Source organism: Volvox carteri, assembly GCF_000143455.1.
Source record: "Volvox carteri f. nagariensis unplaced genomic scaffold VOLCAscaffold_13, whole genome shotgun sequence".
Lineage (NCBI taxonomy): Eukaryota > Viridiplantae > Chlorophyta > Chlorophyceae > Chlamydomonadales > Volvocaceae > Volvox > Volvox carteri.
Genome location: NW_003307556.1, coordinates 848,683 through 876,677, shown reverse-complemented (window position 1 = coordinate 876,677; position 27,995 = coordinate 848,683). Strand labels below are relative to the sequence as shown.

Below are 27,995 nucleotides of genomic sequence, written 5' to 3'. Positions count from 1 at the left end.
AGCCGTTGGTATAGCCACAAATGGTGTAAAGTCTACAGGTATACCCAAATTGTTATACACGTGCAAAATTGCACCCTCGTAGCACTTACGATAATTGAGCTTTGAGGTAACTGACCGATAGGGCCTGTACTGTGTCGTGTCAGAGCATAAGGGTCCTACTTAAAAGTACAAGTGGTCAAGAGACCTTCATGGGGATTTAACCCTGCGCCTGACCCAGCCCAAAGCTTCTGGGCTGGGGAAGGCTCGGTGCAATTTTCGCATAATTCATAGGCTTTAGCACTCTGAATTAAAGGGGTTTTGAAAAATGGTGCTCGCGGAGCTAGGAACCCGCATATCCAAGGCCATCTCGTCGATGGGCCAGGCGATGATCATCGACGAGAAGGTCTTGGATACAGTACTCAAGGAGATCTGCACAGCCTTGCTTCAAGCGGACGTTAACGTTAAGCAGGTTGCAAACCTACGCAACGGAGTTAAGAAACGGGTGAACATAGCTGAGCTGGCGGCCGGTCTTAACAAGCAGCGTGTTATTGAGAAGGCGGTTTTTGATGAGCTCTGCGATATGCTGGACAGCGGGGTTGACCCGAAGAAGTTGGAGCTGAAGAAGGAGAAGGGCAAGCAGCACACGGTTATGTTTGTGGGTCTGCAAGGCAGCGGTAAGACCACCACCTGCACGAAGTACGCGTATTTCTACAAGAAAAAAGGCTGGAAGCCTGCGCTGGTATGCGCGGATACGTACCGTGCCGGTGCGTTCGACCAGCTAAAGCAGAACGCCACGAAGGCGCAGATCCCCTTCTACGGCAGCTACAAGGAGACGGACCCGGCGGCGATCGCGCAACAGGGTGTGCTGCGTTTTAAGGAGGATGGCCGGGACCTGATCATCGTCGACACTAGCGGCAGGCACAAGCAGGAAGCTGCCCTGTTTGAGGAAATGAAGCAGGTAGCGGCGGCGGTCTCGCCGGATCTCATTATTTTCGTGATGGACGGCAGCATTGGGCAGGCGGCGTTCGACCAGGCGAAAGCCTTCAAGGAAGCCGTCGAAGTTGGGGCCGTCATCATTACCAAGCTTGACGGTCACGCCAAGGGTGGTGGTGCGCTAAGCGCTGTGGCGGCAACCAAGTCTCCAATCATTTTCCTTGGCACGGGTGTGTTCCTGACGGGCTGCTGGGGCCGGGGTTTGGTTGCCTGAGGTGCGACTTGGGTTCTCCATGTATATCAGGGGTGAAATGGGATGACAAACGGCCTCTTATAGAGGGCCGTCCCCTATCCTTAGCAAGCGCGTGGTGCGAACACCGCCTTCCCAAACCGATTCTGTGTTTTGTGCCTGGCCTTCGCCACAATAGGCGAACATATGGATCAGTTCGAGTCGTTCGAGACCAAGCGTTTCGTGCAGCGGTTGCTCGGCAAGGGTGATGTTAGCGGGTTAATGGACAAGATCCAGGACGTCATTCCTGAGGATAAGCAGCCGGAGCTGCTGGACACGATCTCCAAAGGAAACGTCACGATGAGTGTATTGAAGGACATGTTCGAGAGCGTGCTGGAGCTAGGCCCCATGAGCCAGGTGGGGACTTGGGCGGTTCTGGCTTGGATGCAGATGTGGATGTGCTAGGGCCAAGGATTAAGGGAAGGTACGGAACTACATGAAGGCGGATGTGGAGCGGATAGAACATACCTCCGTGGGCGTTGCTCCTGGGGTGATGGTTCCGTCGGTTGACGGAACTGGGTCATCTCCCATGGCTCATATGTAAGCGCTGTGTTACTATTCGGGCACTTACAGGGTGACGTCGTAAGTAGATGGGCGGTCCCAGGATAGTGGATGGATGGCTATCTCCAATATCTCCACGTCAATTGCTAATATGGTTATATGCATGCGGCACGCGTTACAGGCGCCATGCCCACCCAAGGCGGTCAGGAACATTTTGATTCCTACCTGCAAGGAATCAGGCTTATATGCCTGAACATGCAGGTTGGAACGGGGTTGTGCACACTGTGCCAAAGACCGACGCCTGCGCGTCTGTCAAGACATCTATCAAGGCTATCCTGTCAAGCTGTTAACGTCCTTACCCCGTCCCTCTGCAGATGATGTCGATGCTGCCAGGCTTTAACAGTGACCTGCTGCCTAAGGGTAACGACAAACAGAGCCAGATGATGATCCGCCGCTATATCACAATTATCGAGTCCATGACGGACAAGGAGATGAACACAACCAATATTAAGATCCTCCAGGAGCCATCGCGGGTTAACCGCCTCGCACGCGGGTCGGGGTCGACGCCGCAGCAGGTACTCGCGCTGTTGGAGTCGTACAAGCACTACTCCAAATACGCCACGCAGGTGTGTATGGTTGTGGACAGTCTTCATAATTCATGGATAGCATGGGCACGACGCCCATGTCACGCCCGAATTTCGCGCATGCTGTGTTGGCACCTTGGACAACTGAATCCGTTGGGGGGGTTGTTGCACGAAGTGATGTTCCGTTACAGATGGAACAAAGTCGGATGAACCTCTCCTTGCCGATGATCCGTGTGTCTGGTGCAGGCCCTCAAGGCGGCGAATCTCCCGAAGAACCTGAAGTCCATGAAGGGCGACGTTCAAATGAATCCGCGTCAGATGCAGCAAGCTCTGGGCAAGATGAGCCGTGCCTTGCCGCCGCAATTGCTTCAGCAGCTTGGCGGCGTGGGTGGCCTGCAATCGCTGATGAAGGGGCTGGATGGGAAAATGGGCGGACTTGGAGGCTTGGGCAAGTGAATGTTATTGACCACTGGGCTGTCGGGTCTCGAAACGTTGCAGTTACTTGATGGTTCTTGTTCAGTGTATCAGTGTATGACCAGACAATTTGTGCTATTACACAAGTTGAGGGATATCATCCTCGCAGTGTTTTCCGTGTCGATCTGGCTTTGTTTTTCGTTGGTGTGCTTGTGTTCCTGGTCAAGATGTGGTCTGATCAGTCGTAAATTGTAATGTGTGGAGTTGCGAAGTGGAGTTGAGCTGTGCATTTCCAGTGCCACTTCTACATGTCCTTGTCTCTGGGCCAGTTTGGCAAAAGGCCTCGGGGAGTTTCTTAAGGCGAAGTTACAACCATTGTGGCAAAGATCGGGTCAACAGTTTAATTTGGCTTGTACACATTCAAATTGCGTGCGCCATGCGTCGGCCGGCCTTCCACTGAAACTTTACTGCTGCATGGATACGGGTAACTGCCTGGCTGCATGCTTGCATAATTTCACCCTAGGTATTCAACGGGGACATGCAGCATATTCACGTTACAGGTTGCATCCGCTTAAGCCGACGCCGAGCCGCTGCGCAGACGCTTCGCCAGCTCCACCTTGGTGAGCTTGCGCTCTTTGGTGTCCTGCGCACAAAGGAACAGTAGGACACATCATAAGTAGCACACCTTGCCCTGCATGCTTTCACAAAGCCCGAATGGTTAAGCCAGTCCCGCAATTTCTGCATTGACATTCGGTCAAGACTTCCTGGCTGTTCGTCCCAATTGAAAGCCGGTGATTCGTTTCAAATCTCCAAGATTCGCCATTTCAACCAGCTTGCACATTTTTGCGTTTCAAGTTTCGCGGAAACGGCCCCTCAAATCCTTGATTCTCCATGGGATGGCAATTAAAGGTGACAGGTCGATATGCACCTCAGTGTCAACAGGCATCGTCGCCGTAATGCACGCGTAAACATGGCCCCAATCCTTCAGGCCGCACTAAAGACGCACACGCAAACACCATACCATTAGGACGGCGCTTGCAAAAATTGAAGCCCCCGTTTGATATAATGTATGCAGGTTTCCCTTTCCCTTATCTGCAAGATGACTCATGTTACCCTTGGTCCACAGCAAGGCTGTATAAATTCGGGTCCTCACTTGCAACACCATTTGGCAAACACCTCCCAACGACCAAAGAACTAGTTCCGAAGATGGTCTAGCGCCCCAACGCGCTCCAATTTCCTGTACCCACCTTCTCGGCCTTGACGCCGGAGGACTTCTCCGAAATCATGAGCTCGATGTGGCACGGTGAGCTCATGTATGGGTTCACACGACCGTGAGCGCGGTAGGTCCGGCGGCGCTGCCGCATAGCCCGGTTGACCTGGATGTGCGAGATGTAGCAGTTGTCGATATCAAGGCCCTTCACCTGTAAGGCAGCATTTATCGGGTGAGGAAAGGCAGCACTAGGTCACAACGTCTAAAATGGCGGCCAAACACACTCCGCGTGGATGTGCCCCGGGTGCATTTGCAGACGCGGATTATCCTTCCTTGTCGGATAGGTTACACCACTGAATCCGCTGACCCTTATTTGTAATGGGCTCGTGCCTTCCACCAGAGTCCGGCCCCTATTCCCCACGTGGCGTCCTATGGCATAGAGTTATGCATCCATCTGCCAGTGCCGCTGTTACCAATGCTAATGGCGCATAACTGTCGAATCTTCCACAAATGGCTCGTGAATGCGCCGGAACCTCTGGTTCCCAATACGACGGCAACAAAAACCAGGTGATCATGGCCCGCAGTACTTGGTAACCCCCACTAGCAACGCTATAAAGCCATGAGCAGTCGGAACCCTGTAAGCTGCTGAATCCACTGCCGGCCACCTCCAACACGTCCAGGGGGTCGCTGCCATTTCTGCTGCTGCTGCCTCCCTGCCCCTGCTCAGCTCCGAAATGCCCGGAGCCAGCTCCAAGACTGATTATGCTGATCTGGCGCTGCTGATTTGCTTAATTGGATATCTATGGTCTCTCCTTGTATGTACCTCAGCGTTGCTCTCCGCGTTCTTCAGGAGGTTCAGGATGAACTCGGCCGACTTGACCGGCCAGCGACCCTGGCCGCCGGGGTTGCCCTCATTCTTAGCCTGGGCAGTGCGGCCAACAGCGCCCTGGTACCGACGGAACGGGATGCAGCGCTTGTGCGCAATCACGTCCTCAAGGTACTTCTTGGCCTTGTTCAGCGACATCTTGCGAAGGGCAAAAGCGGTTTCCCTGGTGTTCTTGAAGTGCACACGCAAGTCCGACCCCTTGGCCTGCGAAATTGGGAAGAAGTGCCGAGTTCATGCCGGCGCCAAAGTAAGAAGGCTTTATCTTATGTTTTTCGAAGAGCAAGCACTAAAAGCCTCTACATCTTCTTGGCTGTACTGATACGAAGGTACTGCTATAGAGGCTTTCAAGGTGCAGGTAAAATGACGGCCGCAGCGCCGCACCTTAGCGGTCTTGTCCGCGTTCTCCGGCTCACGCGCGTACTTGACCATTTTTGCGTCGTTTCGCTACGTGCAAAGCGCGACGAAAGAGGAGGATACCTACTCCGGTCGGGCGCTCTGAAGGGAGCCGCCCGGATGCGCATGCGCCGTACAGTGCTGCCCCGAAACCCTTCTGGACTTCCTATTGTTTTGTCTTCGACCAACCATGTATGCACAAGTATTCTACCGGACGGCTGCCTTTTCGCTGAATTTACATACCTAAATTACACTCTGAGTAGTAGGATTATTCGTTTGGTATCCAATCATGCAGGCGCTTGCCGCTGCAGCTGCTTCTACCTCTGAAATTACTTTACGAAGTTTTCCTATGCTGGTGCAACATCTAGGCCGGCGTCTTTACCACAAGAACGTTGTGGAACACTATGAGCGACCACGCAACGTGGGCTCCTTTGACAAGAACGACCCTGATGTGGGCACCGGTCTTGTGGGCGCACCAGCGTGTGGCGACGTCATGAAATTGCAGATTAAGGTGGACGCGGAGGGTAACATCGTGGATGCGCGGTTCAAGACTTTCGGTTGCGGGTCTGCAATCGCCAGCAGCAGCGTCGCAACGGAGTGGGTCAAGGGAAAGTCGCTGGACGAGGTACTCCAAATTAAAAACAGCGACATCGCGAAGCACCTAAGCCTGCCCCCTGTGAAGCTGCATTGCAGCATGCTGGCAGAGGACGCTATTAAGGCAGCTGTGAAGGATATCAAGGCCAAGCGCTCGGCTAAAGCTTAGGTTGAGAGGGCTGTTTTAAGGCCCAGAGGAGCGGGCTCAGTGGATTGATTGAGGCTGTAGGCTAAGCTTTGGGGGCAGTGGATTGATTGAGGCTGTAGCCGCAGCGCTTCGTATGCTGGAGCGTGGGCTGAATAGACTGTTGGCACGCAGTCGTTGTGTTTTTACTTAAGCACGCAGGGACATGAAATGTGCACGTGTATCACGTGTATAAGAATTGATGTTGTGGATGAACACTGATTTTGGTGGCGGGCTGTTGTATGCTGTGATGCTTGCAGTTTGATGCTTGTTGTGTTTTAGGTTTTGGGGTATTATGTCTTAAGCCTCATGGCATTCGCATGCTTGCGTCGTGGGAGAGACTAAGCTTGGGAGAGGAGAATTTCATACAACCTGTTACAAACGATCCGTTTGACTGACAAGATACGTTCCGGGTAAGGACCAATGGTTCCGATAGTTACCTGATACGACATGAACGCAAATCCCCGATTTCGACATGGCATGTGCCATACAGACTGACGCACTATGTAACCTATGGCCATGTTACTACGTCAATTACCATAGCCCCACGTCGGCAAATATCCTTGACCGTGACCCGCGTCGACACGAACCCCTGAACCCCATCCACATATCAGTAAGCGATGCGTACACGATGTGCCGACCAGCCACCATATTAGATCCGCTCGGTCCGCAAGCCTGATGCATGTATGAAGGACATATCCCACCACCGCTGGCGCGCTCCTATTCCCATGATCTTCATTTCTTCGCCTCAAGGACAGTTGCTGCGTCCACGTAGTCTACCACGGGCACCTACAGGGCATGTCGCAGCATTGCCGTGTAAGCCGGAGCCCAGGACATCCCCGCAGCACAGAACAGCCCCAGGACACAGGACAAACACCGGCCCTCACCCACCGAGTAGTCGGCCGGCACGTCCCAAGCCTTGCTCTCTGAACAGTCAGGGTAATATATCGTCATTGTCTCATATATCGTTCAAAAAGGCGAACATCAATACGCACCAAGCATGTAAGAGACCAGGCGTTCCTCCTCCTTGCACTCCTTAATGAGCTCCTCCAAGTGCGCATCCAGGACTTCCTCGATAGCAGCATCTGACTCATTTTCCTGGCACACCTTCATGCGATAACTGCACGTCGCCTCAACAGCCTTCCGGTAATCGGACGCCTCGGGTGCTGCCTTAATTGCATTCAGCACAGAAGACAGCGCTTCAATGAGCGCTCCTCGTGTCCCTGGCTTTTTGCTGAGATGGTCCCTGATGCCAACATACTTTTTCAGCACCTCCCGGTTATTAAAGTCTATCTCAACATCGGCCACCGCCTTGAAGCTGCGCGTGAATGCAACTGGAGCAATACCACAAGAGCTGCGGAGCGTTCCCGGAAGAAGAAAACTTAGCTGCCTTAGCATGTTCTTTGCAAGCGGTTGAGCAGTTCAAGATAACTTAAAGGAGAAATGTCTAGCCGCTGCGTTCTCCGGAAGCGCGCTAAGACCGACACTGTATTAATTACCATTTCTTCCTTGCATGCGTTGGATGCTTTTTCCCAAGAACTCATGTGGTCGTACGGCGTACGAATACGCACTTGCATTCGACATTCATGCCCAAGTGCCACCGCGTGTAATCCACATTAAAACTTGAGTGCTTCAACGCATCTTGCGCTCGCTAAAACTTTCATTGCTGTATGTCATGTACACCTGAGACGCCGGTGAAGACACAGCCGTGTGTTCGCGATGTCGAAGATGTCTGCCAGAGCATAAGGTTTCCCGCGACTCCGCGCAAAACGGACATGAGGTTCCTATGCCCATGAGGAGGGCCCCGTGCAACAGTTAATTTACCCCTTGGTGCACCCAAAGAGCAAGGCCTCCATGGCCATTGACGATTAATTATCGTTCCCAGTGGGCATCGATTGGGTCCTGGAGTTTTAATCAACGTGCTCATGAGCATATCCTGCGCAGGAGTGAAGGTGTACTGCCTTGTTGTTATGATTAAGGACGAACATACTCTTACAGCTTGGCAGATGTTAGTTCGCGACGCTACGGTCAGCAAGCTTGTCGCGTCAAGCATACGAGCAAAATTGGCCTAAGTGTGACATGGCATTGACGCACGATCGATGAAGTGTCACGACATGCCAAGCGGGTTGACCAGCCGTGACTAGGGCCCATTATCTGCGACGCTTCTGCATTGGAACACAATGGTTGACGCCCGCTGACCCGGTGACTAGCGCACTACCAATATTTGCTCAAGAGGCAATCTATATGCACTGGGGAAAGGCTCTACCAGGCTACACTGCACACTTACGCACATCAACTGCATCATTATTTCGCGGTACTGGGCTGCCAAGTGCTATCACATGTATGTACAAAGCAATTGACTTCTTCTTGAGCGAGCTGTTCAGTATTTACTGGTGCCACGCCCCAGATACTTCCCTCCCCAGCGGACGGTTGCAGGCATCAGCAGCATGGCCTCTAGAAATTCGGACATCAATATGTAGATATCATGTCGCATTCGGTCGAACCTTTAGAGGATAGTTCTTGCTGGAGGACGGAAAATAAAGCCACCTAGGTTAAAACCACCATCAACCGATGCGATGTTAACCTCAGTGGCCTACCAGCCGCATAATTGCTAGTTTTTAACTTTTTGACGTGTTCGAAGCTTTCGATCTACATTGCCCTAACTGAGCCGTCCACGTTTGGCCTGCGACAGCGTACGGCAGGAAGTGCTCAGAGCGGACAATTCAGCAATAACAAGGATGCCAATTAACTGCCTAGGCGTGAGGAGTATGGCGCCATGAAGGATTCATCTTACTTTCATTGCAAATTAGGAAGGTATTTGTAGCAAACCATTCTGGGGCCCAGTTAAAGGCACGCACCGCAAAGAGCCAGTCCTTTTTGGTGACCGTTTTTTACAGTAAATTAATAAAAATAGCTTGTATGAATAGGTAGATGTCGGCGTCCCCAAGGAAGCAGGTATTAGTATGTTATATTGTAACCTCTCCTAGGTACTCTTCCGTAGATCAAAATTCGATGACGGTAGCCAAGCTTCCTTGCTCCTGACTATGTACATTGACAGGCGTCAGTGCCGATCGGCGGCAGGTATCTACCTTTCCTACCGAAAGACAACCAAGCGTGGCAAGCTAATGAAGTCATTGTATCAATAAACGATGATCTAGCACACCTGCTGAGCTTGCCTGCGGAGGACTTCTGGTCGACCGTTAGAAGGGATGACTCACTGCATGTATGCCTCGACACTTACCTTCGGTACAAGAGGTGGGAAGCTGGCGGGACATTGGCGCCCATCGCCAGGGCCACTAAATCTTCGGGAACATAGGCAGCCCCCGGGGGAAGGGGTTGACTTGGGCACTCCAGGACGGTAGGAACGGATGCGCTCCACGAATCCACATCTGATTCTACAAGGGGCCCCCCAACAGCATCAAAATTATCGTACTAACAACAAACTCACCTGCAGCAGCCTTGTCGCTCCTCAATCGCTTTGATCCTGTGGTGCCCTTACGACAGGCGTGTATATGATGATTTTCGGGAGGAGGTGGAGGGCGCATCCGCCACGAGCCAGCAGCTGGCGCGCAGGGTATTCATGGTCCTCCTACGAATGTGGGTCTTATGGCAATGCATTTGACCCCATCGCCGCATGTTCTGCTAGGCAGCAGGCCCACCATCACCCCACATCAGGTTGCCTCACCCCACTTCGCATACGCAGCACAGGTGCACAGCATGGCTTCCCCTAACGCCACGCCACAGCATCAACTTAACGTGATGGCACGGTTGAGGGCAAGGGCAAGGGCGTGGGTGGTTCCTGGAGAGGAGTTGTGATAGACCTGGCTGCCGCGCCCGTACGAAGTGAGCTACGCTGACCCCCCTCCCTGGAGCGCAGCACCTCCGAACTAGGCTACTGGTTCGGATCTTCACTCTGGAAGCAGCCAGAGGCGATCCGGATCCAGATCTGGAGGCCATGGCAGGCGCGAAATCCTGCGCAGGGCATCTTTCCTGCATAAGAATTTTCTGTGCCAAAAGCACACGCCCAGCATCTATTCCGGTCTCCCTGCGTCTTTCTGCATCCTTGTGCTTGCTGCTGCTGCTGGCCGCTGTCTGCGCTCAGGGTTACACCGCGCGAACGTGACCCGGGAGGCCCCCCCCGGGACCAGCAGGCGCAGATGTTGTACGACATGTGGCTGCTTGACATCCCTAAGCTCATGGATGTGGCCGTACTGTACGGCACCCACAACTTGGACCTCACACGCAAGTTTCTATGCCAGGCGCGTAGGATCTTGGGACACGTGGGGCCCTGTAACATCTTTTTTCGTGTAATACCTTGATGGGGGTACAAAATCACCTTAGGCGGGGCCCCCGGTGGAGGTAACCTGGGCGGTGCACACATTCTGATAATCCTGTAACTCGCTGGCTGGCGGAGCACGGGTTTGTGGGGCCGAGGTGGAAGCTGACGCTTGCGTGGGTTAGTCTCTCAGTGTCGCATTGAGGCGGGCATGTCCCCGCCGCAACCAGATGCGCAGCGCCACGAACCCCACACAGCTGATCTGCAGCTGACACGGACAGTGAGACCGCCAAGAACCGACATCCGCTAATAGTAGGCACTCTGGCATCCCTCACGGTTGGCCCTGGGCACGGCCAAAGCCACCCACCATGTCCTGTGGAGTGTCCTGCACGACGCTCGTGCTTTCTGGACCATACCCCGGTCCGTCTGCCTGGATCACCCTACTCCTGCCCCTGTCCCTTGTCACTTCACTCGGCCGCCTGCCCGCAGGTGTTTGAGCTGCAGCCCCGCTACAGTGACGACCTGGCCGCCTCCGCTCCGCTGCTGGTGGGGAACCTTGCGGAGGTGGTGAGTCGCTGCGGGGTGGCCGGGGACAAAGCGCTGAAGACGGGGTCAGCAGCTGCAGCCGCGCACGCGAAGGAGCTGCGAGGTGAGCAGGGGGATCAGTGAAAAGGGGGGAGCTCGGGACTTGGTGTAACCGAGGTGCCCGGACGGTTAGGGCGTCGGTCGGTCGGAGTCCGCGTCATACCGATACCGATTGCGCCGAGAGAGCAGCACTTTGATTTCCGACACCACCCGTGTTATCTGGCTGGAATGAGGCTCGTAAACCTCGGCACAGTGTCATGAAATGCGTTTCCTCAGGCCCAACTCTTTTCCCCCCCCCCGGTCCCCTGCCTTAAATATGCCCCTCGTCCTTGTCCACTGCCACCTAGACGCGGTGGACTACCTGCGCGACGCCGCCGTGACGCTGACGGCCTTCGTGGCGTGCTACAGCCCCGCTGCGGCCGCATTGCTACAGCCGGATCACGGCGCGTTGCTCTGTACTCTGGCATCCGCGCACGACAGGTTGCTGCCGCAGCTGGCCCGAGTGTTCTCACAGCCCGGAGCGCAGACGCCCAAGCAGCAGGCGGCCGGCAAGGCGGAGGCGGGTGGCGGAGGCGGCCGGGATGACATGGGTGCCAAGCTAGGTCAGGTGGCGGCTGGTTTGCGGCGGCTGGGATACCTGCTGTTGTTGTACGGCTGCTGCGGTGTGGCGGCCCCAGGGTCCAAGCGGCAGCCCAAGCCCTCGCAGCAGGTAGGCGCACCCAGTGTGATTTGCGGGACCTGCAGGCGGCATGTGGGTCCCATCTCCCCAGCGGTTGGGCGACGCTGCGTCCCGGGTTAGACCCGGGTTGGACTCGGGTTAGACCCGGGTTGGAGAGGTTAGACCCGGGTTGGACTTCGCCACGTGCAGCTCCCGGCAAGCAGCTGGAGGGGTTGCTTTGGAGCGCAGGAGGGTTGTTGAAAACAAACCCCATTGGGAAAGCAACTGCTGGGCATCATGGGAAAGATGGCGGGCAAGGTGAACGTCCCTTGCGCTTTACATGTTGTGGCCACGAAGCCAGGACATGGCAGGGCAAGGCAAGGCAGGGCAGTAGAAGTCGCGAGCGAGTCTGTTTTTACAGGTTTATGACACGTCACAGCGGCGTCTGCGCAACAGCTTCCGCAGGTACTCTTCAGCATGGGGCACGTCAACGCGATGGCACATGTCCACAGACCTCTCCGATGGCGAGTGGGGTTCCTTCTGCGCGGGAGTAACATTGCGAGAGGAACCTACCTCCCTAGCTGGTCCCTGTCCTCCGGTGCAGGTGGCGGAGCTCCGGGGCAACGAGCTCATGTCGTTGCTTATGGCCGTATCGTCTGCCGGTGCGGCACCAGGAGGAGAAGGGCAGGACGGCGCTAGTGGCGCGGGTGGCTTCCTCGGGGTTATCAATCAGGACAGTCGTTTTGACGCACAAGTGGCATCTGCCCTGTTGGAGGTAAGATAAGGGGGCTGCAGTATCGAGGAAGACGGGACCCAGGCAAGATCTAATCCGCCGGGGATGCCAGTGCGTTACAGAGCTGCAGCCCGGGCTGAACTGCAGTTGCGCCGGATGCTCCTATCCCTGGGCCAGGGTTACGTTTTTTGCCAATTGAGTTATCATGTTGTGAGGCATGTGGGATGCAGGTGTGCTTGCTCACCGTGTTGCCAGCTTGAACTCGTGTCTTTGTCACCATTGCCCAGGGCCTTCCTGGCGGCCGCAGTCCCGCCAACACACTCACAGCCTGTGAAACCTACTCCCTCACAACCCGCCAATTTCTTCATGTGACGTCCCTAATTCCCCACGTGCTATTCAGGGCACGATAGCGCTGGATGATGCGCAGTTCGATTACCTGCTGGCCCTTGTTGGGGGTGACCCACGGGTCATGGACCGAGTCAGGACGCAGCGCCGACATGGGGAGCCGCAGGCGGGGCCGCATTCTACGGGAGCAGGGGCGGCCTCCTCCTCCGCCGGCGCGGGTCCATCTGGTTCTTCCGGCGCGGGGCCGTCCGGTTCCGGAGGAGCTCCTGGTCGCAGCGACGACGACGCTGCAGCCGCCCTGCGGGCCTCCCTCGTCAGCCAAATCAAGGAGCTACTGGGCGACTATGGGGACGGCTTCTTGGCGGCCTGCCTGGAGGTGCTGGATAATAGCCCGGAGAAGGTAATGGATGCGCCTTGTCACCCTTCGGGTTGGTGAGACTTCGGCCTAGACCCTTCCTGAATCAGTGCCGCACGGCCGGGGCCTGCTGGTCCCCGGGGCGGCGGGCGTGCAGTCGTTGAGTGCGTTACCGCACCGGCCACAAGGCAGCTTCAATGTAGACTTTGCGGCGTTTTTGGTGTGAGCGCGGCAACGTCCACGACTCTGGATGCCCTATGCGGTACCCGCTCTCACCCGTTTGGGGTATGTGAAGTATTTATTGGAGCGGGGAGGAACGAGCCATTTGGCAGTGGCGGGATAACACACACCTCTCCCGGGCCCATGGGGCGGTGCTGTAGCGGCCAATGGAATGATACGCGCCCCCACCTCCCAAACCCCTGGTGCAGGTGATTAACGCGCTGCTGGAAGACAATTTGCCACCCCAGGTCGCTAAGCTGGACAGGAAGCTGGCCACGTGGGGCGGGACAGAACCCAAGGTGGGCAACTGCGGCTTGGAGTGCGGTTTACCAACGGCTATAAAATCCAGTGCCTCGTGCCGGTGTGAATGCAGGGAAAGAAGCGGTCTACCGAGTTCCTGCACACTTGATGCAAACTTCTTGAAGTTCGGAGCTTTATCTTCCTGGCTCTGCTCGGTTTTGACTTGAGCGGCTTTTCCTTCCTATGCACGCACGCACTTATTCTACCAATGGCAGCTCTGCGAACCCAGTCTCGCCCGCCTCATCGCTCTGCAGGCAGGCGCTGGTCCCTCTGGCTCCGGAACCAACTCCGCGCCACAGGACGCTCTGGCGGCCATGTCTTCCTGGAACGCACTGGCGGGACTGGCTTCGGCATCAACGTCATCACCGGCGGCGGCGGGGCCAGGGTCCGCCCAGGTTGCAGGAGGCGGTTCCGGTTCGGGGTTCTGGAGGACAGCAGTCGGCGGGAGTGGTAGCGGTGGCAGTCTACATCGGGGCACACTCAAGATCCTTGACCGAGTGGATAAGGAGGTCAAGGCGCTTACGTCACGGCTCGGCGACGAGCTACAGTGGGAGTACGACGATGAGTACGACGATTCCTTTGACGACCTGGCCGGCGGCGGTGCTGATGGCGTGGCGGACGCAGAGGGCGACGATGAGGACAGCGGTGCAGGTCGGCGGGTGGCTGCGGCTCGTGGTGCCGGGGCTGCGGGGCTTGGCCCAAGCCGCTTGGGCGGGCTTGGGAGAAACAACCTGGCGGCGTCGACGGCCGAGTACGAGGACGAGCCCAACGACGCTTCGTACAGCAGCCGCGGGCCAACGGGCACGTCCAACGCCTATAGGCCTGCACCCAGCCGTGGCGATGCTGGTTCAGCTGCGTCGGGGTCGTCTGCAGCGGGACTGCGCGGTACAGGAAGACCACCCGCGACGGCGGCTGCGGCCGCTGCAGTGGCCGCCGCGGCGGCAGCCTCCGCAACGACAAAACAAGACGGCGCACCTCGTCGTGCTCCTACGATGGTCGGACACGGGCCTACGCCGCCGCCAACAGCCGGTGGTCGGACTGGCGGTCGCGGCGTCGGGGCCGCGGCCATGCCAGTTCCGGGTGGTGCAGGTCGGGGAGGTCGCGGAGGCCGCGGCGGGGAGCGGTTGTGGGTGCTGGACGGCAAGATCTACAACTATGCCAAGGAGGGAGCGCAGATGGTCAGCAGCCGCCAGGAGGCGGATGCGCTGATGGACGCGGCTCGGCAGGCGGCCATGGTGAGGAAATGGGGATTGTAGCTGCTTCTTGCTGGCTCTGCTGAAAGGCTGTGTCTGCAGTGGCAAAGAATCCGCGACATTTGCGTCCTGCCTCTAGCTGTAGGAGGGATGTGGGGCATACCATGGATGCAATGTGGTAGCTTGAATTCATGCGTCTTTCCTGCCCAGCGATCCGCAGCGCTGATCCAGGCGACTCATGGTACGGTCAAAGCGAGGTTGGGCAGGTGGTCCAGCCCAAACGATCCTCTCGTCGCGCAATGAGTCGGCGCCATTGAATATCTCACTTGCTGCCTTCAGTACATTGCACCTCTCCCCAACAAGTTGCCTAAAACCCCACCGGTTGCACATCGGTAAACAGGTGCTTTTGCACTCGCGGGGTCAGTGCCCTGGGAGCTGTGACGAGTCTTTACTCGGGTTGGTCGCCCCCTTCCATGTAGGCGATCCACGGGCTGGGCCCTGGTGGCAACAAGGGCCTGATGCGGCAACAACAACAACAACAACAGCAGCCGGCAGCGGATGGGAGCGACAGCAGCGAGGACGAAGGGCGAGGAGCGCAGGCAGCACATGGCCGGGGTGGAGGTGGTCGCGGTGGCCAGGGTGGCGCGGGAGGCCGCGGCAGCGGTGAGGGAGGCGGGAGTGGTGACAGACGGCAGCACGACCGGAAGGAGAAGAATAAGGCGGCGGTTGCAAATCACCACCGGAAGGATCGGGCGCTGCGCAAGCAGGGCTTGCTGTGACATCCAGGTGCTGGGCTGCGACGCGGCGCCCTGATTAGGGCATCATTAGGAGGTGCATTCGTGGTTGAAACAGCCGGATACAAATGACTTGCGTGGGTTGGGTGCCGGGGATATGTACTAGGTAGGCAGACAGACGACGCCAGCTCCGCAGCTAGTTTGATGCAGAGCCCCCGAGCAACCGTATGCCTCGTGAGGACAGTAAAGCGCTTCGGTGCCGACATGCGCGGATTGAACACGAGGGCACGGCGGCTTTGGAGAAATCCCCGGTTGAGGGAAAAGCCGCCGGGGACGGAATGGCGGTTGTTCCCAGCTTAAGGCTCATGTGCTAGGGCACAAACCGTAAGCTGGAGACCTAATGTTGCATTCCTTCTTGGATGTTAGGTTAGTTGTAGGCTGTGTACAGGCTGGACATACGCATGTGCTGGGGCTCTTCGGATACGCTAGAATGGCCTACTGCATAGGAGGCATGGCTTCTGGGAGTTTTGCATGGTCAGATTCTGTGGACGCATGTGGTCGTGGCCCGTGGCAACAGGAAAGGCAGGACCGCCCGGCCTTCTGCGATGGCAGGATGGCGTAAGGATGGCTATTCACTCTCTTTGTCGTTACCTGGTTTATGTAAGGCACTGACGGTCGGGACACCTTGGGGTATGTGAAGTGGCATGACGTGCATGCGGTGCGCCAATCTGTATGGAGTTGCTGAAGTAGGCGGAAGTTAAGCGGGAGGTATGGGGCGTACATCTGGCTCCATCTTTCCCCACCCGCTTACCCTTCAACTCGCGAATTGCATCGCTGCTGAAATGTCCTACAGTGCCGGACATCCGGTCTTAAACAACCGTGCACGTCGGAATAAAGTGGGCGGCTCTTCGGCCGCCCGGAACACACAGCCGGGTCGTTGCCATGGCTGGAAAAGCTATCTGAGGAGCACTGCACCAACATATGCAGCATCATTGGAGAGCGCTGAACTGCCAAACCTGCGGTGATGTTCAGTGGCAACCGCAAAGCCCTGTAGCGTAGGGTTGCCACGTGTGCACGTCCGTATGTACATATACCTAATTGCTGCATTCTAGCTGCGCCCCAGTCCCTTACGAAGAGGGCCGCAGTCTAAGCCGTCTCGGAACATGAGACCCGTAATCGAGACCCTCAACACCCCGTCTGAGATCCCTCCTGCCCACTCCCGGTTCGCACCATCTCCAGAAGCCAGGAATTGAAGTATGAATCCAGCGAGGATGGGCAAGCAAAAATGTACAACGACATAGCGACATGCTCTTCCAGTAGCTCGTTCCTGTTTATGCGAGGAGCGTGCAGTGTGTTGTTGCGCCGCCCTAGGGTGTCAGCCACCGCAGACAGCTCTTTCCCCCCAGCCATGCGACTCCGATCACATCCTACCACACCGTTACTGGCTCTCGCTCTCGCTGCTGCTGCTGCCACTGCTGCTACTTCTACTGTCTTCGCCGTCCTCGCTGCTGCTGCCGCTGCCCGTATCACTACTGCTCGGCACAGCGGGCCCCGGACCATAACCCTTGCCCTGGCGCAGGTGCCGGTCCATTGCCATAACTTCCGCAGCGCAGCCGCCCAGGCCCGCAGGGGCCGACGGACCGCCTAGCTGCTCACCAGCGCCCCTGGGCCTCCCATGGCCACCAGGCTGGCGGACGGGAACTGATATCTCGTCATCATCGAAGCTGCGGCTGCGTTGACGGCTGCGGCGGCTCCGCTTCCGCTCGCGCTCCCAGTCCTCATCGGTCTCCTCCGCTGCCTCCCGCTGTTTACCCCGCCACTCTTTCCTGCGCACGTCCCCATCGCCATCCCTATCCTCATCCCGCTTGCTCCGCCGCCTTTTAGAGCCCCTTCCTTCCCCTCTATCCTTCTCCTCTTTCTCCTTCTTGCCCTTCTTCGACCGCCGCTTCTTGTGCCGCTCCTTACTGTCACGGTCCTCATACCCTTCGAGGTCCCGATCCCGGTCCTTGCCCCTGCGCTTCCTCTCCTTCTTGCCCTTTTTTTCCTTCTCCTTCCCCTTGTCCTTATCCTTCTGCTTCTTCTTTTCCTTCTTCCGCTTGCGGTCCTTGCTCCGATCCTTCTTGCTTCGGTAGTGACTCTGGAAGAAGCTCAGCGCGGTCCGAATGCGGTCCTGCACCTCGGGGTCCACGGGACCCAGGATGCCGCCTGGGGCCATTACGGCCCCTCCCGCGGCGGCGGCAGCAGCGGCGCCTCCGCTGGTCGCCGTTGGTGCGGCACCCGCCAGCAGCTGCTCCTGCAACGCCTCCGCCTGCCTGCTCTCCCTCGCCTCCTGCGCGCGCTTGGCAGATACCTCCTGAGCCCGCATCAGCGCCTCCGCAAGCGACTTGGCGGGACCGACTGTGGTGCCGCCTCCGCTTGCAATAGCGGCCGCTGGAACACCAACGGGGCCCCCTTCAGCGACCTCGTCGCCTGTCCGGCCCCCTGCATGCTTCCCTGCGCCTGCCTCCTTCTCCTGCCCTTGGCCCTCCTCCTCTTCGTCTTCCTCCTCAGACTCAGCCTCAAAAATAGCAGCGAACAGGTCCAGGGGCTTGTCCAGCGGCATCGTTATAAGGTCATCGTCCTGCAGCACTGGTGGAGGCTGTTGCTGCTGCGCCACCTGACGGACGGCCGCATCTTGCTGTGGCACCCCAGGAATTCTGGATGCGGGAGCTGTTGGAGCCGGCAGCACCTGCAAGGATGATGACGGGGATTGCGGATGCAGGCCAAAGCCTGGCTGCGCGGCGGCAGACGAGGGAAAGGGCAGTGGCGGCGGTGGCGGCAAGGGCAGCGGCGGCACCATGTTGTCAGCAGAACCCCCGCCGCTGCCGCCGGCTGCAGGTGGAAAGAGGCTCTGCCCAAACGCTGAAAGGAAGGCGCTGGCTGCATCGACTGCTGAGTGCCCGCCGGCCTCCGGAGGTCGTTGCCCAGCCGTTGGGGGTATCAACGACGCCGACGTAGTAGCCACCGCCGGCAGCAAAGACTGCGCTGCCCTGGGCAGCGGTGGAGGCCCTGGCAACGGCCCTTGCGGTAAGGTGTGGCTGAGCCCAGGCGGTGGCGCCGTGGCATAGGCCGCTGCCGGACCTGCCGCCACACCTGCTGATAGTCCGCTGGTCGGGCCTGCTGGCAACGGCGGCGGTGGTGGTAGCGACAGCGGCTGCACTGCTGCTGTTGGTGACGTTAGCAGTTGAGAGGGCCCCGGCGCTGTGGTGATCGCAGCAGCGGCGATTGTTATTGAGGTGGAAACGGTGGTGGTGGTGGTGAGGGTAAGGTTGCTGGTCTCTGGGAGGGCCAGCAGGTCGGTTCGGAAGCGGGGTGCCTGCGGCATTGGTGGTGAGGTGTGGAGCGGCGAGGAATCAGACAACCGCACGATGTAATGCGGGAGCAACCTGGGAAAGTGCAGTGTGAGTGCCCGGTAAGAGCACACGACGATACGCCCAGTCTGACCCAATGCTGATGATGTGCGTAGTGTGACGGGATGGGCAGCGTTCAGCATGGCATGAGCGATTCGTGAAAGGCAGGCATGTCGCTGCTCTGTTTACGATTACAAGAGCAGCTGGCAAATCGATCCAGTTGAACCAGCCTCTGTGAGCCACACCTGTGACTGGCACCTACCATAAAGGCGGCTCCCCTGACGCTGAGGAGAGTCCGTGACCGCCGCAGGTGCTCGGCGAGCCCTCAATCCAGCCAACAGGACATGCAGCCGCCCGACCCCGGCCCCATACCCGAATTTTAATTTCACCCAGGCCCAGCCACCCACGCACACCTGCAATGGCGGCGGTTTTCCCTTGTACGGGTCAGGCACGTTGAAGCGCTTACACACCAGGGGCTCCGGGCGCCACTCCTCCACGCTGCGAAGTGGCTCCTCTCGGGGCGCCGTTGAGACCACTTGGGCTTGTTTGCCACCACCGTCACCGTCCTTGCCGGCCTTCTGTTGCTGAAGCCCACCGGCACCGTCAGGTTGCAGTACGGCGGTTTCGGAGGAGGACCCGGTGGTGAAGCGGGACAAGAACGCCGCGGCGGCTTCAGCCGGGACGGTCTGCGGCGCGGAGTCGGTAGATAGATCCTGGGGGAAGGGAAGAAGCGAGAAGGTAGACGGACAAGAACGCTTCTGACGGATGCGGGAAGGGCGCGGAAAGAGGTTTGTGACCTGCGCCACTGCCGCAGTGTGGCTGGATGCCACCAATCTACACGCCTAGAAAGCATCAGTTACAATATCGCTATTCATTTAAGGATCAGTAAGCGCCTCCCGCATTGGGTTACCTGTATCTCCCCGCGTACAAAGTTGCTGCTGAGGAGCGCTTGCAGGTGCTGTCGGTCCGCCTCGGCCACTTGTGGGCGGGACGGCGCCGCCGCCGCCGCTGCTGTAGGAGCGCCGCCGCCGGCTGCCGCTGCCGTCACCGACGTCCCCGCCGCTGTGGCAGGCAGCGGTTGCTCTCCCAGCATCGCCATGCGCTGCTCCACCGTCAGGGGCTCGGGTCTCCCGCCGGCCGGCCGTTGGGCTGCGGACCCAGCGGCGATGGCCGCGTTGGCGGGACCAGCCTCGGACGGCGGAACAGCGGCGGCAGCAGCAGCAGGCGTAGCTCGATGCGGCTGCGGTCCGGCATTAACTGCTGCTAGTGCCGTCTGCAGGACCAGCACGCGCAAGGTTGTGTGTTGGGGGGGAAGCACCTGCAAGTGATACCGAGTGCAGCTGCCCAAGCAGACAGGGAAAACGCGTGCGTAGTGGCAAAAGCACAAACTGCTGATGTCCATCCTGCAAAGCATCCAAGCTTTAAGAGACGCCAGCGGATGGTCGTACTAAAATCCAGAAGGTTACTTCTGCACTGCCAATATGGGCGACCCGGCAATACTCCTCACGTGGACTCAATGTCAGGTGTACAATATCCAGCATTCTACAGCAGCAACACATCGATACACCAATCGCCGCCCGGCTCCCCCCACCTGTATCTTGTGTAGGCGCCACAGGTAGTACTGCAAGCCCTCCCCAGTCAGGAAAAAGCTGTACTTTGTGCGTCCGCCGCCCTCCACCGCCCCTTTCGCACCATCGCCGCCGCTAATGACCCCTGCTCCCGCACCCCCTGCTGCTGCGGCGGCTGCTTGCTTGCGGGCAATCTGTTCCAGAGCGGAGCCGCTCCGGGCCACCATAGCTGCCAACACCTCAATCTCCCGCCGCAGACCCGGGTCCGTGGGCGGAGGTACTTCGGGCGGCGGCGGCGGAGGAGGAGGACCGCCGACAGCGCAGGTTGCCGTGATGGCGGACTGCGACGCGGCGGACCCTGCACCACGCAAGACGAGAGGAGTTGTGGCCCATGCGTGTTGTAACAGGGACAGCAGCGCCAGTAGCCCGCAGAGAGCGCCCGTCTGGGGCGGAGCGAGGGCGCTGCGACCGCGTGAAGCAGTAAGCGTGGTGAGAACTACGCATAGTCACCCGCGTGGGGGCTAAGCGGCAGGCAGACGAAACTGACTCGCTCCTGCACGGCGGCCATGCCTTAGGCGGATTGGAACCCTCTCTCCTCTGCTTCTGCCCTCCAGCCGCCGCGTTGGAGCATCAGCACGCATTTTTTGCGACCTTGTCTCTCAGCTCTCTACCCGCTGCACTCTGCCGCTGGCTGCCTGCCTACCCCCGCCTACCCCCACCTCACCCTCACGTCATATTCGCCCCATCCACTCCGCCGTACCACGTTCCCTTCCCCAACATCTCGTCCTGCGCACCTTCACCTTCACTCTCACCTTCAAGACGGAACTAACCCTCGCCGGCGTACCTGCTCCTGCAGCCGGTAAAGCAGAGGTGAAGGCCGCCCGCAGATAACCCGCCCGCAGCCCCGCCGGGAACACGTGCCGCCCGCTGAAGTCCGGGGGCACCTCGGGCGCCAGGAAGTACTCAGGCACCACCACACCGCACGCGGAGGAGGAGCGACTGGGCCGGAAACCGGGGATGAGGCTGTCGGGCGCGCGGCCGTGCCCGCGGGCCTGCAGCAGCGGTGGTGGCGCTCCCTTCCCGCCTGATTCCAGTAGCAGCGGTTGACGCCGCCGGCCGGGGCTACGAAGAACACAGCAGCGGGTAAAGGCCGTTCAAAAGAACCCAACACGCTCGACCTTGTGCTATGTTCGAGATGTCCTGTCCTCCGGTGAGCCGGACAGCTCCTATATTTGCATCAGCGCCAGTGGACATGGACCCCCAGGCGTACAAGCGATCAACGACTAGCTGCACAGCCGTGAAACACATCCTCCAACCCCGGGAGCTCTCACCCACCGCGCGGGGCCCCCACGGCCGTCGTCGTCGGACTCGCCCTCCGAAACCACCTCGTACGACAGTGCTAACTGCTCCCAGTGACGAGCTACACCCCCGCCGCCGTCGTGGGCGCTGCTGCCCAGGGCCCCAACTGCGGCACCTGTTAGACCTCTGGGTCCCTGCCTCCCATCTCCGGAACCTCCCGGCAGCCGCTGCTGTGGTTCATCGTACACCTCCTCTACGTAATCCTCCAAGTAACCAAAGGTATCCGTATCCTCCAGCACTCCTGGAGTCGGAAGCAAGGGAGACGCGGGAAGGGGAGAGAGGATCAGAGCCACCGCTGCATCCGGACGAGGGCCAGACGTGCACGGCCCCAACCCGCGAGTTACGAGGGTGTTGGACTGAGGAGGTGCATGAAAGTGGCGACGCCCATTACGACATTGCCATCACCGTCATCACAGCGAGTGTGTGCAGCTATGCAGCTGCAAACTCGACGGTCCGTCATTCATATGTACGTGTAAGTACTCAAGAACGGGTGGTGAGGATGGCTGCGAATGCTTGGTGGACATTCTCTATGCCGCAAGGAGGAGTGTGAAAGGAGAGGCAGGAGGGTGGCGCACCAGTTCCAAAGGCGATGCGGCCGCGCCGCTGCGCTGCAGATCCGCCAGTCCCCCGGTCCGTGTTGGAAGCACCACCCGCAGCGCCCTCCCCCGGCGCCCCGCCGCCCGCGCTGCCCCGCTCCGCCACTTTCCGCCTCTTGGCCGCCTGTCGGAACTCCTCCGCACCTTCGAAGGGGTCATAGCCCAGGCCGTGAAGGTCCGCCTGCAAAGCGGAAGGAGACAGGAAAGTATGACATACACGTCCGTCCGTACGAGAGTGCAGCTGGAAGCATGGAGTGGGTGGACTAAAAGGGCTTAAGGGGGCCAGCCCCTATTCCCGCATCCAGGGTGGTGGTGAGGCTTTACATCCGGACTCGGTATTCGTCAATCAATCGAAATGGCCGGGTGATGGCCGCTGATGGCCGTACTCCAAACGGCAATCCCGTCTGTTCGTCGGATTCGACATCCAGATCCCAAGTGAACAAATGCCTGCAGGACACCCCCGTGCTGAGCCTCACGCCTGAAGGAAACCCCTTTTCCTGAGCCCCACGCACGTACAAGCGCAACTCCCAGCACCAGCAGCTGCCGCGAAGTACTCACCAAACCTGTACTGCTGCGGCTGCCGCCTTAACGTCCCCCTTTTTGAGTCCCAGCAGTGTGGTTACTAAGAACCCCGGCCCAGCCGGTCCCGCTCCCCCTGAACCTCTCCCGGCCGAACCTCCACCTGGGTCAGTGGCTCCTCATATAAAGCCCCAGAGCACTACCCCAGTACCTCACCTTGGGCTCCAGTACGTAGAGCGGCGTGTTCTCCAGACTCACTCCCGCCACACTGCCCCACTTGCTGCCGGCCTCTTCCGCCTGCCGGCTGGGCGCCGCGGTACCCACACCCTTACCGGGCCGCCAACCCAGCTTCTGCAGCAGCCGCATGCCTGCCAAGTACGCGGGTTAGAGGGGGAGCAACACAAGCGACATGGAGTCCACCCAGGCGGGGGGAATATATGGGGCATCATCCAAAAGTGCGAGCGGGCGAAGGAAGGTGAAAGCAGCAGGGAGTAGCGGCAGGATGGCGCGTCAGCACCTGGTAATGCAGATGGCTGGGAAGAGCACAACATGGCCCCTCTTGCCAGAGACAAACACACGCGGGCTGCCCAGGGAACGAAAAGACGGCCTGGCGTAGGGAAGCCTGGGCAGGTGCTAGGGTAGGGGATTGGTTCAAAGACCCCACCCCGCTCACTCAATCGGTGCGGCACACACGTGCTACAACCCTAACACCCCTGCAAGCCAGCAACCCCACCGCCTTCCGAAAACGTACGATACCAAATACCACCCTGTCATGCGTGCTCAGAATGGCGTAGAGGCCCCGGGTCGCAAGGGGCCCCAGTCCCCCTTTACAGAATCATAGCAGCACTCATAACGTCCACCACACTCACGGGCTGTCGGCCCCTCTCACCCACTCCGCTGGCCACCGGCACCACCAGCTCCTCAATGATGGGCCCGGGGATGAGCGAGGGGCGCTGCTGGGCCTCCCGCTGCGCGGCGGAGCGCGCGGTGTCGGCGGCAACGGTTCCAAACGTGTCGTAGTCATTCTGTCGTGTGGAAACATGGCGCAAAGGTAGGGCGGTAAGTTCAGTACGGGTGGGGAGACGACGTGGTAGCGTCGCCAGGGTTTATGGGCTCCCAGGCGTGTGATGCCAGGGGCAGTCGTCTGACTACGAAGATAAGCCTATGACAAGAACCAAGGTGGCACCACATGTCCTGCAGACGTTAATTCTATGTAGCTTCGGGCCGTGATGCAGTGGGCCAGAAAGCTGCTTGAGTTCATCGAGTATGTGTACAACTGGCACGTTCACAGCATGGTCCAGTGGCCTACTCCACCCGAGTCAGCACCCCTCATGTACGATACAAGCCAGGACATCTACGACATCGTACCTTAACCGTCAGGACAGTTCGACTGCGCGCCTCCCGTTCATCCTCGTCTAGGAAGTCGTCCACGCTCTGCTGTACTACCGCCTGTCGGGAGCTGCGTGAACTCTTGAAGGAGGCGGGCTGGAAGCCCTCCTGGGGTAACAGGTAGAGGGGGGCGAGGAGAGGCAAGCGCCAGGAGGACGATCGCATCAAGGAGCGTCAAAGTGCTATAGTACCTACGGTGGGCTACGCCAGCGTCTGTCCACATCAGCAACAGTGGGGTACCGAATGTGTTTTTGCTCCCAGGCAGGTACCCTACGTGAACGACATGCCTACCGAGCTCCCGACGCTATTGTAATAGCCGGCGCTGAAGCCACCCGTAAAAGCGCCATGGAAACGCTTCCGTCCTTGCTCGTCAGTCGCCTCCTGCTTCCAGATCGGCAGTGTACGTATCTGAGCTGGATCCTTCACGGGCCTACGGTATGCGCTAGCCCTGCCCTCTTGCTCGTCCTCCAGGGGCGTCCCGTAAAAGTGGTAGTCTTGTTCCTCTGATTCCGCCATATTAGCAACACGGGCTAATTCATGTTAGATGTCTTGACATAGGTGAATAGGTAACCAGCAGAATTGAGCGTTCCGATGAAGGCAGATAGGAGCAGCAAGGGCCGACAGCTCGATCCTTGTTTCGTAACATACGAAGCTTATTGTCAACTCAGTAGGGTGAAAAAAGCCGTTTGATGACTACAATAGAGTACAAGGGATGGTCAAGTCGATGGCAACTTGCAGATGGTTCGGCCCATCTGGACCCTATGTAATAAAAGTAGCTAAGGTTCCTAGGTCATCTTCTCATGTCATGTCTAGGCTATGCACGCAATTTGCTTCTGCAAAATGGTAGGAGTACGGAGTAATAGTGTTCAGTATCCGTACATGGCGAACATTGGGTAAAGTACGTACGGCTGGCGTGCTTGCGCCACCCAGACAAGCCTGGACCTATCATCGCGGTGGCGTCAGAGGATCGCTTTGCCAAACTTTTCCCCGATGACAAAAGGGCGGGCAGGCAGACAAGCAGGTCCCGCCTAGGCATCCATTCCTGATCCCTGGGGCGTACTAGTACAAAGCCCTTTCGCGGCAGCGGCTAAGACACCAGGCGCTTGCCTTTCCCGTCCTTCATCATCCACGTTTTTTATCTTGGAGCAAGCGATGTTTCCGTCGAGCAAACGGTCCTAGTGACCCCGAAACCCGGAGTTTTTAACGGACCAACCAAAGCTCAAACGTCGGAGCCACCTCATCCCTGCCTTAGGGATGCTGCCTCCTAATCACGACTGCCACAACAAGCCCAATCTGGCACGCTTAATCCTATTGGGGAAACTCCCAGCCGTACAGCTCCTCCGTACAGCTCCGCCAAGTAAGGGTCAAGCAACAGGGGCCAAGAAACCCCCGGCTCAACCGACCCTGTGCCATGCAATTCAGCTGTGTGGTAAGCAAGCTCAACCGCAATCGCTGACACCCAAGGCAACGAGAAAATGCACACGCCGCAAGAGCAAAAGCAGCACCAAGCAATCAACTATGAGCGGGCGACCGCACGGGCCTTTGGAGATGTCAACCAGCTGCATGACACTCACATACGGGACGCAGGTGAGCCGCAGCCGACAACACCCTACACCCGTTTAAGCAACCTGTCCAAACAGATTCCTACCGCACGTGATTAGCAACAATACGGGCGACAGCCCTTGGGCAAATCCCATCAAAACCATTAAACACAACCTGACACAACCCATTCGATGATCATGGACATGCTTGCAGATGCTCCGCCGCCGTCAGGCCAGGCCGTGCAAGGGCAAGGCCGTCGGGTGCACGAGCAGCATGCAGAAAAAAATAAAGACACGAAACAGAAAAGAGGGCCATTACCAAACGATTGTCCATTGCTAGCAAGTCAAGACAACGCCCTGGCTGCCCGAGATCCGCGGAGGGGACGTTTAGAAAGGTTATTAAGGGAGAAAGAAAGCCAACACTGTCATGGCGCAGGGAGGGCTTGCATCCGCAAAACCCAGTCCCTACCCATCCTGGCACCGCAGCGTTGACCAACACAATGAGATTCATGTGAGCCCAAGGCCCGGTTGGTCCAAACACACCCGATCCAGTTGTACTCAAGGAAGCTTCGACAACAATCACAACAGATTGTTGACGGGCCGAAACGTGTCGCCAGGTTGGCGCTACCCAGAGGTAGCTCCCCGCCCACGAGACGCCTCATGCAACCACAGGTTCGCCAACAATACTTCCGCATCCTGCATGACGTGTCATATACGGCATGGCGACGTCGCGCATACCGTCAATCACTTTCCATCATTGCCTTCCCCCCGCACAGCAGCTAACCCACTAAGCCCACCAACCTACACACCTACGTACCTTTTTTTGCACCCCAACAACAAGGCGGGCGTGCCGATCGATGCACTGAACTAAACACCATGCCGCCATTCCAGGACGACGGACTACAGCACCGTGTACTGACAACTAAAGCCGCACATCTTCCTACACAACGCTCTGCATGTCCCACAGCACCTGTAACAAGCTTGCATCAGCACCTGCATCTGATGCCTACTCCGCCTAGTGCTGAGCTGGCTTGGTCCGATTCTAGCATGAGGATGCATGACCCGGCCCTTACCGCATCTTAAGCCACAGAGCCGCACTCTCCTAAGTGGAACCCTAAGCAGCCTAAGCAAGCCACCTTCAGTCCCTGCTGCAGTTTGCTACTAAGTGCATTTGAAAGAATCCCCACGAACGCTAATATCCTCGATTTAACGGGCTGCGAGCAAGGCATTCAACACGGCTTTGCGAGCAAGCTCGCCGTGCCTTCCTGCCGCCGCCTAGCAAACGATATGGAACTTCACAACCCGCCGCACAACTACAGCACATTCCTGGCAGCGGCGCTCCCCAGCAGGCAGTCCGTCAGAGCAGCCAGGGACATGGTCAAGGCGCACAAGTTACCAGCATATAAAGAGCAACAGCCCGTGAAACACACGTAAGCAGTGTGGTGCGAAACACAACTCCAAGTAGGCTAAATGTCAAGAGGACCATGGCCCCATAAGCAGCAGCCATGGATCCGCCGCCTAACTACCGTCAAACCTTCAACGGGGTTCGGACATTGTCGATGTCATGCCGTCTTTCCCACCAGGGTTACCCTTCAAAGTGCAGCTGAAAGGGACAGAACCTCCGACGGACCAGACACGGAGGCGACGGGATGGCCCCGAACATCACGTACATTTCCACGGCGAAAAGCATGAAAAACTCAAAAAGGTACATAGCCAGGGGTAGATGTGGATTACCCGTCCCAACGCCCCGCGGTGTTTCAGGCGGTCTAAGATTTTCTTTGCCACATCTCGAGTGTTAGTTAGTCCGGTCAAACACAAAAGAAAGAATTCTTCGAAACCAAGCAACTGCAAAACTGATACCGACTATTAAAACTGCTATAGAAAACCAAAATAGCCAAAATGATGCTAATCACGCAAGAAAGAGGGACACGAGGACGGCCGACTCGTTACGTTTGGTCTTTGGATATCCCCTCATCCATTCGTTCGCCAATGCCTCCGCCGCATGTATGCGATGATGCGCTACGGTCAATTCTCCAAAGACAACCTCCTCATGAAGCCTTAGCACGACACGCAGGCGAATGAGCTGGGCATTAATAGCGCCGCATCACCCGCGGCAGCGGACCCGCGGAATGCACAGGCCCACCACACCACGCACTCTCATGCAGTCCCATACCCCAGTTGCCACAGGCATCCAAATGAGGTCGAAGGCAATAATGCCCGCAGGACACGCGCGGTGCCAAAGGCACGACCCGAAAGTCGGCGTGAGGTG

The 27,995-nt window shown here is 58.0% G+C and overlaps 6 protein-coding genes across 6 annotated transcripts; 3 read left to right on the top strand and 3 right to left on the bottom strand.

Moving 5' to 3' along the window:
- The first annotated feature begins 27 nt into the window (after positions 1 to 27).
- VOLCADRAFT_74111 (uncharacterized protein) lies at positions 28 to 3,116 on the top strand. Its single transcript, XM_002949224.1, has 4 exons — positions 28 to 1,142; positions 1,341 to 1,558; positions 2,077 to 2,328; positions 2,533 to 3,116. The coding sequence occupies exons 1-4, from the start codon at positions 305 to 307 to the stop codon at positions 2,740 to 2,742; spliced, it is 1,518 nt and encodes a 505-aa protein (XP_002949270.1). The 5' UTR covers positions 28 to 304; the 3' UTR covers positions 2,743 to 3,116.
- A 125-nt stretch (positions 3,117 to 3,241) lies between these two features.
- On the bottom strand, positions 3,242 to 5,250 carry rpl17 (component of cytosolic 80S ribosome and 60S large subunit). The gene is made up of 4 exons (XM_002949093.1): positions 5,178 to 5,250; positions 4,734 to 5,000; positions 3,948 to 4,076; positions 3,242 to 3,343 (listed from the first exon to the last, which is right to left on the bottom strand). Exons 1-4 carry the CDS (start codon positions 5,223 to 5,225, stop codon positions 3,272 to 3,274), a joined length of 516 nt encoding a protein of 171 aa, XP_002949139.1. The 5' UTR covers positions 5,226 to 5,250; the 3' UTR covers positions 3,242 to 3,271.
- A 166-nt stretch (positions 5,251 to 5,416) lies between these two features.
- Positions 5,417 to 7,446, bottom strand: nuoB13 (NADH:ubiquinone oxidoreductase 18 kDa subunit). Its single transcript, XM_002949092.1, has 3 exons — positions 6,963 to 7,446; positions 6,859 to 6,893; positions 5,417 to 6,756 (listed from the first exon to the last, which is right to left on the bottom strand). The coding sequence occupies exons 1-3, from the start codon at positions 7,363 to 7,365 to the stop codon at positions 6,703 to 6,705; spliced, it is 492 nt and encodes a 163-aa protein (XP_002949138.1). The 5' UTR covers positions 7,366 to 7,446; the 3' UTR covers positions 5,417 to 6,702.
- Positions 7,447 to 9,192: 1,746 nt separating this feature from the next.
- On the top strand, positions 9,193 to 15,410 carry VOLCADRAFT_89548 (uncharacterized protein; the record flags this gene model as incomplete). The annotated part of the gene is made up of 10 exons (XM_002949223.1): positions 9,193 to 9,222; positions 9,671 to 9,675; positions 10,070 to 10,247; positions 10,733 to 10,892; positions 11,176 to 11,537; positions 12,091 to 12,261; positions 12,620 to 12,964; positions 13,348 to 13,437; positions 13,693 to 14,673; positions 15,111 to 15,410. The coding sequence occupies 10 exons, from the start codon at positions 9,193 to 9,195 to the stop codon at positions 15,408 to 15,410; spliced, it is 2,622 nt and encodes an 873-aa protein (XP_002949269.1).
- Positions 15,411 to 16,473: 1,063 nt separating this feature from the next.
- VOLCADRAFT_104208 (uncharacterized protein) lies at positions 16,474 to 24,979 on the bottom strand (the record flags this gene model as incomplete). The annotated part of the gene is made up of 12 exons (XM_002949091.1): positions 24,477 to 24,979; positions 24,165 to 24,293; positions 23,686 to 23,821; positions 23,013 to 23,164; positions 22,257 to 22,458; positions 21,654 to 21,922; positions 21,167 to 21,374; positions 20,346 to 20,680; positions 19,665 to 20,027; positions 19,168 to 19,467; positions 17,022 to 18,720; positions 16,474 to 16,598 (listed from the first exon to the last, which is right to left on the bottom strand). Exons 1-12 carry the CDS (start codon positions 24,699 to 24,701, stop codon positions 16,474 to 16,476), a joined length of 4,143 nt encoding a protein of 1,380 aa, XP_002949137.1. The 5' UTR covers positions 24,702 to 24,979.
- A 724-nt stretch (positions 24,980 to 25,703) lies between these two features.
- VOLCADRAFT_89546 (uncharacterized protein) lies at positions 25,704 to 26,745 on the top strand (the record flags this gene model as incomplete). The annotated part of the gene is made up of 4 exons (XM_002949222.1): positions 25,704 to 25,772; positions 25,941 to 25,987; positions 26,213 to 26,398; positions 26,694 to 26,745. 4 exons carry the CDS (start codon positions 25,704 to 25,706, stop codon positions 26,743 to 26,745), a joined length of 354 nt encoding a protein of 117 aa, XP_002949268.1.
- Between the last annotated feature and the right edge of the window lie 1,250 nt (positions 26,746 to 27,995).

What these genes read in the sequence shown, in the direction of transcription:
- VOLCADRAFT_74111 (XM_002949224.1), top strand. Translation starts at nt 305, where the DNA reads ATGGTGCTCGCGGAGCTAGGAACCCGCATATCCAAGGCCATCTCGTCG. An exon ending in AATCATTTTCCTTGGCACGG is followed by an intron (nt 1,143 to 1,340) that starts GTGTGTTCCTGA and finishes TCGCCACAATAG; the next exon opens with GCGAACATATGGATCAGTTC. An exon ending in ACTCCAAATACGCCACGCAG is followed by an intron (nt 2,329 to 2,532) that starts GTGTGTATGGTT and finishes TGTCTGGTGCAG; the next exon opens with GCCCTCAAGGCGGCGAATCT.
- rpl17 (XM_002949093.1), bottom strand. Translation starts at nt 5,225, where the DNA reads ATGGTCAAGTACGCGCGTGAGCCGGAGAACGCGGACAAGACCGCTAAG. An exon ending in ACGCGGAGAGCAACGCTGAG is followed by an intron (nt 4,077 to 4,733) that starts GTACATACAAGG and finishes TCGCACATCCAG; the next exon opens with GTCAACCGGGCTATGCGGCA. An exon ending in CCGGCGTCAAGGCCGAGAAG is followed by an intron (nt 3,344 to 3,947) that starts GTGGGTACAGGA and finishes CTTTGTGCGCAG; the next exon opens with GACACCAAAGAGCGCAAGCT.
- nuoB13 (XM_002949092.1), bottom strand. Translation starts at nt 7,365, where the DNA reads ATGCTAAGGCAGCTAAGTTTTCTTCTTCCGGGAACGCTCCGCAGCTCT. An exon ending in CCTGGTCTCTTACATGCTTG is followed by an intron (nt 6,894 to 6,962) that starts GTGCGTATTGAT and finishes CTGACTGTTCAG; the next exon opens with AGAGCAAGGCTTGGGACGTG. An exon ending in ACGTGCCGGCCGACTACTCG is followed by an intron (nt 6,757 to 6,858) that starts GTGGGTGAGGGC and finishes CATGCCCTGTAG; the next exon opens with GTGCCCGTGGTAGACTACGT.